An 8,919-nucleotide genomic window follows, 5' to 3' on the forward strand; every position below is an offset into this window, starting at 1 on the left:
TTGAAATGCAAAACCTGAAGGGTGTGTATAAAGAAACTAACCATGGATTCATCCAACAGAGGTTGTTGCACAACACATTTCTTGTCTCTACCTGTAGAAAGTCTTCCTCTTAGCAGGAGGGGGCAATCACTCTGATGTCTTTCTGAAACTATGAAAATTCCACTATCACCGCAGTCTCCCCAGAATGTTAAATGAAGAGTTTGTTGTATGAGCTTAAATGGGATCTTCTTTCCTCTCTCATCTTTTCAGACCACCCTTGCAGCAAAAGGTACATGGAGGCCTGATCCTTCTCTTTCACCTTCAGATCAGTATTAGTTTTGATAGGATTACAAAGCTGAGGGACAAATTAAGCCACAATTCAGGCCATACTGTAGTTCGACTTCAGCTATTATCCCTGTTTTGCAGACAGGTCAGGGATATTAACACCTGTTGGTGCACCCAAAGCCCTGACAAGCCTCACCTGGACCCTCCACCCATGCACCTTCTGCCCAGTGCCCCAGGAGCTCCAGTTAAGCTCAGGCTCAGGCCCCCAGTCTTCACCTGAGCTACATCACTGTGTACCTGTGCTCAACCCTGTCCCTGCTGCCCCAATTTGCTCACTGGGCTTCCTGGGTTGACCTCGGATGTGACTAATTACCTTGCTATGTCTGATGATCACCAGACCGTCACCGTTACCGTTACCACCCCTGCCCTGATTAAATACTGCAGGATGTTGTCCTGGTCAGGGAGGTAATTGTTTCTGACTGGCTTGTGGCTGTCTGCAGCCACAGCCTTGTGGAGCAACCCAGCTCTTCTTGTTCCCTCGCCATTAGCTCAGGTTTCTGGAAGGACCCACAGTTTTCCTGCCAGACATGCTACAGTGTAATGTAGCTCAGGCAAGGACTAGGGGAATTCTGGCCTGAGCTTAAATGGGGCTCCTGGGGCCATGGGCAGAGAGTATGGGTGGAGGGCTCAGGTGAGACTGGTGAGGACAATTAAGGGAAATTAGTGCATTCAGGGCCCTGATGCAGAAGAAATGAAGCTTGGGTAACTTACTGGCACTGGAAATGAGAAAAGCAAAGAGGTTTTGTAACTATTAATGTATTATTGCAAAGTGTGGGGAGGCTGTGGCACAGTGGCCAGCAGTTGGTTAGTTTACATGTGCGTTCAACTCTGTTATTGCTAAAGCATTTTCTTTCTTTCTTAGATAGGATCAAGAATCTTGCTATGCTGCTTGAGTGTAGCGCATTCAATCCATGTGGTGTCCAAAACTTTCCATTAGCTTGTCACTTGACCTTACTGAAAAAATAATAGACAAAAAAAAAAATGGTTTTCTGATCTCTGATACTATTTATCTATATTGATTTTGAGAAAATATGCATATAAATGCAGAAGATAAAATAGATTCTGACTTTGTACTTCTAGGTTCCTGAGCATGCAGAACTTGCCTGGATTCTTGGGTGCTTAACTAATGTGCCACGTCTGCTACGCTTGCCCCAATGGAAGGTATGGAGAGTTTCGTAAGTTGAAAGGAAATGTATGGGAATTCCGTAGAACTGCTGTCCTTGAAATACTTGTTATCTGTGAAGTACCAACTGTAGCTTGGTTTTCTTTGCTTTAGGTCTAAGTAATTCTCTAGTCCTATGGTGGAAGGAGCAAAATGTGTCTTTCCAGGTCTGTTACCTTCAGTGAACGTTTTTCTGCTGGAAGCTACAGAATAATATTTTTGGCAGAGACTTGCAGAAACTGTACGAAATAGAAGGGTTGTTTAGTGTTGTTAAATTGATTTTGCTAGAATGCTAGGAGTTACTTCAATGCTTATTTAGTAATGCAAAACAACTGCAAGATATTGCAGTGGAAACCTTGAGCCTTGCTGTTTAAGGAGTTCCATAAACAGCTTTTCTTTTTCCACCGTGAAGAGTGGCTGTTCTGTAGATTTTATGGAAGAGGGTGCAAAAGAAGCATGTGTTGGAAGAGGAGTACAGAAATTATAAATATTAAAAATGTGCTGAGTGATAAAGTTAATGCACCTTGAACGTTTGCCTTTACAAGTTTCAAGTGTTCATCTTCTTAATCTTGGTACTGCATCAGCATGACTGCATCAACTGAATTCTTGCATTTAATTTCCTTGTATTGTATTTTGGCATTTAGTAAGCAGAGAAACCAAAAGGCAGGAGAGAGAAGTATGAAAAAAGGGGGGAAAAAAAAAATCTTAAGAGCAGTTTAGCTTGCAGAGTTCAGAGCAGTCTTAAATACCTCCAGATGTTTTCTTTTTTCCTGTTTTTCTTCTTAATTAAATAAAAACAGTAAAACTTAAATACAGCAACCAGCGTTAATGTATGGCATAGATTAAAGCCAACCTTTTCAAACCTGAGGTTCTAAGGTTAAGCTCTTCAATCCAATTTTGACTGGATTGACTTTCCAGATCTACAGCTAGGTGTTACAGGTACTAGGCTTTGCAAATTAGGTCCCCTGAACCCTAGGCACTTAGAGATGTAGACAGAAGACAGGATCTGTATGAGAGGGTGAGAAAAATCTAAAGATATTTGAATATTCTTAATGAAATAATTAAGGTTTTAAGGATTTTAGTGTATTTAACTGTTGTTAAAAGCAAAAAGTAAATATACCGTTGCTAGAACAGAATGAGCATCTGTAGCCTGACTGTCTTGGTTTAAATGATCCATATCCTAAAGCGGTAAAGGACTTCAGGACAGTGGGTGGATTGTTGGGAGCAGTGTGAACTAATGGAGAGAACACGGGACTCTGCCTCAGTAGTTCTGGGTTCTCCTCCTAGCTGTCACTGACTCTCCTGGTGACTTTGTGTGACCACTATGTCTTGATCTCTTTTCTGTGAAGCACAGGTATTAATGCCTTTTTATATCTTACTATAAAGTGTTTCAAAAATTTACTGCTGAAAATGCTGTTTAAAAAGTAGGGGTTATCAATAATAAGTGTAATAACCCAGCCTGATTGTTTTGCGTTTGTAATCATTTTCGTTAGTAGATTACAAACAGAAAGAAAACACAAGCCTGTGTTTTCTCCCCACTACAATATCAAAACAGTGCAGGGAAATTCATAAATATAGAACATAAAATGGGATGTGTGTATTCACAAGGAAAGGATTTTACATGGCACTCTTTTCTCTAGAATTACACAATAAGTTACTCAAATGAATCAGAATTCTAATTAATTAAAATCACAGACTTTGATACCGTTAGCCAAAAGGGTGATTTCTCTCTGTTTTTCTTTTGCGAACAGATGAAGCGTGCCAGCCAGAATAATGAAGGAACTGTTGGTTTGTTGACTTACCCTGTGCTTCAAGCAGCAGATATTTTGCTGTACAAGTAAGAGGCAGAATGTGAGCCCATGGTCACTGTCTGTTCAGCTGTATTAAAATGAATGTTCGCTAGGTCAACATGCTAACTTATTAGGTGGAGGAGCTGGGTGTGATTAGATCAGAAGATTGGAAATGGATGACAGCTTTTTCACCTCTCAAGTGGCTGGTTGAAATCTAGCCTGGTTTGAAAGCAGCTGACAGGGCTGTAAAGAGAAAAAGCTGGTCACTTCAGAACAGTTCTTAGGGAATTATGACACACTGATGTTTAATTATACATATTACATGTTCACACACATACATATACTTTTTTTTTTAAGTAGTTATGCTTTATTTTATGTGTTGTACTGCAGAGATACTTAAGCTGGCTGTATATAATATACCATATTAGTGTGGGATTCTGTGTAGGCCTGTTGATACTGATGAAAAAGTGAGTAATTTACTGCACCTTCTGGTACCTGGGCTAGTTCAATTTTCTGTGTGCTGCAATGGAAATACACCCTAATGAGGGACTGGTGACTCAGCATGCCTAAGTTTGTGGTGTAGCTGATGGAACTTGTAGTCATGACTGGTTGTATTTCATAATATATTTTAAACTGTCTCAATAAGTAAATGTCAGAGACAATGCACTATGTATTAATTATTTTTATGTTCTGAGCGTATGTACTTTGTGGAGTTGTTCTGAAGTGAAGTTGTGATTATTTGTTGGGACAGAGAAGTAGTACAGAACTATGAGGGCGGGGACTTTAGGAGGACAGAGTAACCAAGATTGGCAAGTTGTTAACACAGGAAAATCTATCTAGAGAAATTTAATCCTAAGTGATCATTAGTAAGGGAAAACAGTAATGTTAGAAGACCAGTAGATGATATTTCTAATTCACTTGAATTTTAACTAAAAATAATGGGAAGCAAAAATCAGAATTAATTTAAACATTAAAATAATCTTCTAAGCAGTGAGTCCCATTTGATTGTCAAGCAGTGTTTAAGGGTGAAATTTAGACAACAACAGAAATCACCTTGTTTTGATTGAGCTCCATCATGTATATGTCTTTTCCATTTCTAATAAGATCGTGTGATTCATCATTCCTTAGTGAAGCCTGTGGTTTGTTTGCTACCATGTGTATTAACAGCAGGCTGTCCAGTCGGAGCACAAAACAAGGAAGTGAAAGAGAAACAATATCTCTTTGAAGAAATTTGACATAATATCTTTAATAAGAAATGTTTTAATGTAAAAACATAATATAGGGAACAAGAATCAGGGAGAAATGGAAACACAGAAAGGGAACGGCAGTCGTGAAGAAGAATTAAGAGCTGGAGGAGGGGGAGAAACAGTACTAATTCAGATGAACCAAGGATCAAAGAAACAGGAAAACGGACAGAAGGTAAATATATGACAGAAAGGAATAAAAATAGCACCAGGACAGAAATATTAAAAAAAACGGCAAGGAAAAAGGCAAAGAATCATGCAGAGGCATTTATAAAGACAATGTGTTTTCTGTTTAGTGGCAAACTTTGTGAATATGGAACCATTTTGGCATATGGAAACATTTCTTTTGACCTGCTTAAAGTATATTGATTATGGTAACTGATTTTCTTTCTGTTAGTTGTGGGCCACTGTGATTTCCTAATGGCTACTGTAATTGTTTTTAAGTTGCCTTGCTGACTGTTTGGTGGGGAATAAAGGTGGACAAATTGATTCCTGGATGTCAGCCCAGTAATTCAGAATCGGAAGGAAGGAGTACCATGTTGAACTGAAATTTTCTGGCAACTTAAAAGATGCATAGTGAACTTTCTTACACTGGAACATATCCAGGATTCAGAGCTGAATACCCCACAAGCCTTAGAAAAAAAGTCTGCTGGGGGAGGGGAAAGTAATCAGAACCTGGCAAGACTTCAAGTCTGCCTCATCTAAAAGAATCATACATTTTTAGCGAGTATGATTAACTGTGGGAAAGAATCACCAGGGGAAGTAATGGATTCTTCACCTCCTCATGTCTTCTGATGCAGATTGTGTTTTCCTCCAGAACTGTATTCAAGCTATTGAGTTCAATACAGAAGATCAAATGATCCTTTGATCCTAACAGTTCTAATCTATGAATGATAACACTTGTGGCAGTAGAGGCACTGGCCCACGTGAAATTTTTGTAATGGTGACCCATGAGGAAGAACCACTCTCTTCTTTCCTTTCCTTGATAAATCCACAGTACTAACTTCTCAACAACAGTTATGTTTTCCTGAGACTTGACAAGACAAGGTGCTTGCGCTTTTTGCCTTGCAGATCTTTCTTACTTTGTTCGCACACTGTAACACATGCTCTTTGATCTCTAAAGAGACAGCAGGAGATACTACAAAAACCTTTCTTTGAGCTGAGTTTAATGATTTGCTCTTACTGGTATCTTTACCGTGTATGTTTTTGTGAAGGGCTATTTTTGCCCTTGGAGACATGCTTCAGTTCAGCACAAAAAGCAGACTCATCCTGGGATACAGTCAGTTTGAGGTCTTGTTCCCACAGCACCTATATCTAGTTGGGACTGAGTGTTTGGCTCAGTCTGGCCCTCAGTCATGGCAGAAGCTGTGACACTCTTGAGTAACATTTCAGCAGAACCGGAGAGCTTTGCTGAGTTTCCTGTATCTGTCTTTTATTAAAAGGTCGACACATGTTCCTGTTGGAGAAGATCAAGTCCTGCACCTGGAACTAGCCCAAGATATAGCACAACATTTCAACAAGAAATACGGAGAATTCTTTCCTGTGCCCAAAGCCATTTTAAGTGAGCTGGTCTTGGTTTGCTTTTTTTCTTTCCCCTTAACTGCACTTCAAGGTTGAAAATGGATTTAAATATTGTGGAAGTAGTTTCAGGGACCAAGAAAAGGGAGCAAACTGATGCTAAGGGACTGGAAAATTAAAAACTGACAACAAGAGACTAAAGGCTGTGAAATTGAATTCCCAAGATAGACATAAGGCTTTACAAATCCCCGGTAGAGGAATGTATGCGACGTCTGGTATTCTAGTCCAGGGGGCCAGATGCACTCTGCTGCTGCCAGTCAGCCTTGCTCTTCGAGTATTGGACCTTTTAAGAGTAGGGTCTCTGATCCATGTTGCTAGTTCAGGAGACATGTAAGGAACAAGACGAGACCTCTACCAAACAGAATTCTTCAGTGTCTGAGTGGTAGATGTTTACATGAAGCATGCTAAACAGCTTGTAAGTTTATTGCTACAATGCTCAAAAATCTTTTAAGTGTGTTTAATAATATACTTGCATATTTCAGTAAGGGTCTCTTACAGAGTTTAGATTTCCCATTTTTGATCTTAGACTCAGGGAGACTTAGAAGGAAAATCTTCTCAGCCATTTTTGAGCTATAAGGTCATAGGCCGGGGGGTGAGGAGGAGTCAGATGGCGCAAATGGCACGTTTGTTAAGAAACGTGAAGAATTGGGCAAGGAAGAAGCATTGCATCTTTGTTGTAAGTAATGTAGAGGAATGCACAGCAGAGACCTTCGCCCCTAAAAGGGCAAGGAGCTCTCATCTTAGAAAAGACAGGCAGTAATAAACCTTTCTCAATTTTCAAGCCTCAGTGACAAAAATGGTGTTAGACCCAGAGTGGAGCTTAGAGAATACTAGGTGTTGCAAGCTCTGCAGTTTCTAATGAACAATTAAATACTAAGCACTGTAATGAGGAGCTGAGCGTAGCCTATGATGCAGGTGAGACTGTTTCCCAGGAAATAAAAAGCTCAGTTTGAAAAAGGAAAAAAGAAAAAAAAAAAAAGAAAAAAAACCCCAAACATTTAAACTTTCCTCATGAAAAGCATACCTTCATAAGTGCACAAGTATATGCAAACTAATGAAATATCCTAGATGAATGGAGGAGTTAGGGACCTATTCAGACTCACTAGCTGTAGACAGTTAGATTACCTGGACTCCTTCAAATGTGCAGAAAAGAGACAGACCCTTCCAAAAGGTGATTCAGAACACAGCAATTTCTGGGGCAGTCTGACTTGTACCCTGGAAGAATACTTATCCTTTCACTGAGTACATAGGCCGTCTGTGAGGAGTATGCGGGTAATTTAGTTGGCTGTATTAGGTGTCTAAAAACAATTGGTGTGAGTACTTTCCAGATCAGTGTACTTTGTGTACTCCATGAATGATGTTTCTTGGTGAAAGACTGAAACTGTTTGGATTTATGCTCTTAAAGAAAGTACTTTGCAATATTCCCGTATGCTACTATTCTATTTCATGTACACGCATATATCTTAGTAGTTTGTATAATACCCACACCTCTCTTATCTGAACAGTGCTTTCTCTCTAATGGAGCTGGTTAGTGTTCAGTTAGGGAATTTTTAATGACTGTCTTTATTGGTATTTAGGAGAATTACCAAGAGATTTTGGGTGGAAGATTAACTGTTCTGGGATTCTTTATTACCAGTGGATTTAACCTGTTTCTCCACTGCTACAGAACCTTTCAGTAACGTGCAGCGTGTGCTGTCTAGGTAACTTGTCCCCAGTGCCAGGAATACAAGAGAGGAGAGAGTTTTCGGGGAAGATCAGCATGTAGCCATGGAAAATATTAGGAAGTGTCCCAGCAGAAGTTTCTGCTTAGTGAGGAGATGAGAAATAGAGCAGGTTTTCATTTAGTTTGTAGCAGGAGAAAAGTGGCTTAGAAGGGCATGGAGGGCATAAGGACTAAATAGGAGCGTACGCGATTTTGCTCACAACTCATTTTTAAGCAAGGATAAACAGAGAACTTAGTCATGCTGCTACAAGGTGTTCTTAGCAATTGTCATAAGAAACGGTTGTCTGTGTGTGTTCGTAATTATTCCCTTTTGGTTTTTTTTTAAAGGTACAACAAAGAAAATAAAATCCCTCAGAGATCCAACAGTGAAGATGTCCAAGTCAGACCCACAGAAATTAGCTACTGTTAACATAGCGGACAGCCCTGATGAAATAGTGCTGAAATTCCGCAAAGCTGTGACTGACTTTACCTCTGAGGTGACCTACGACCCAGCTGGTCGCCCTGGTGTCTCCAATCTGGTGTCCATTCATGCTGCAGTAACGGGGCTTAGCATCAAAGAAGTGCTGCACCAATCTGCTGGTCTCGACACTGCTCACTACAAAATGGTGGTAGCAGAGTCAGTTATTCAAAAATTTGCACCTATCAGGAATGAAATCAAGAAACTCCAGGAAGACACATCCCATCTGATAAAGGTTTTAGAGGATGGAGCAGAGAAAGCCAAAGAACTGGCTGCCCCCATCTATCAAGAAATAAGACGACTGGTGGGATTTCAGTAGAAACTGCTGAGTAGTTGCAAGGACTTTTGTTTCCTGGGACAGACATTTTGTTATTTGTATCTTCTTAATCATTTTGATTTGAAACAAAAACTTTTTTTTCCTGGAAAATCCAAGTAGAACATTGAAGGTGTTTGCATTAAAAAATGTGCATGAAGCCAGGTATTTCCAGTGGGCCCAGCACTGAGCTTGTCAAAGTCAAAGAGGGAGGGCGGAAGCAATCACAATTCACGAAGAAATCCTGCAAAAGCAGAAGATAAGGTTTCCCAAATGGGGTTTTGGGTTTTTCCATTGACCACTGCAAGAAGATGAGGTGATCTAGCAG

At 40.0% G+C, this 8,919-nt stretch overlaps 1 protein-coding gene across 1 annotated transcript; it reads left to right on the top strand.

The window, feature by feature from the left end:
* The first annotated feature begins 925 nt into the window (after positions 1-925).
* Positions 926-8,597, top strand: WARS2 (tryptophanyl tRNA synthetase 2, mitochondrial). The gene is made up of 5 exons (XM_009576154.1): positions 926-955; positions 1,405-1,485; positions 3,238-3,323; positions 5,963-6,081; positions 8,149-8,597. The coding sequence occupies exons 1-5, from the start codon at positions 926-928 to the stop codon at positions 8,595-8,597; spliced, it is 765 nt and encodes a 254-aa protein (XP_009574449.1).
* Positions 8,598-8,919: the final 322 nt, after the last annotated feature.

This window comes from Fulmarus glacialis, unplaced genomic scaffold, assembly GCF_000690835.1.
Source record: "Fulmarus glacialis isolate BGI_N327 unplaced genomic scaffold, ASM69083v1 scaffold15844, whole genome shotgun sequence".
In the NCBI taxonomy this organism is placed as follows: domain Eukaryota; kingdom Metazoa; phylum Chordata; class Aves; order Procellariiformes; family Procellariidae; genus Fulmarus; species Fulmarus glacialis.

Bases quoted from the DNA above. Each gene is read 5' to 3' on its own strand.
- WARS2 (XM_009576154.1), top strand. From the start codon at position 926: ATGGGCAGAGAGTATGGGTGGAGGGCTCAG. The intron at 956-1,404 runs GTGAGACTGGTG...TTGTACTTCTAG, and splicing joins AGTATGGGTGGAGGGCTCAG to GTTCCTGAGCATGCAGAACT. The intron at 6,082-8,148 runs GTGAGCTGGTCT...TTTTTTTTAAAG, and splicing joins TGTGCCCAAAGCCATTTTAA to GTACAACAAAGAAAATAAAA.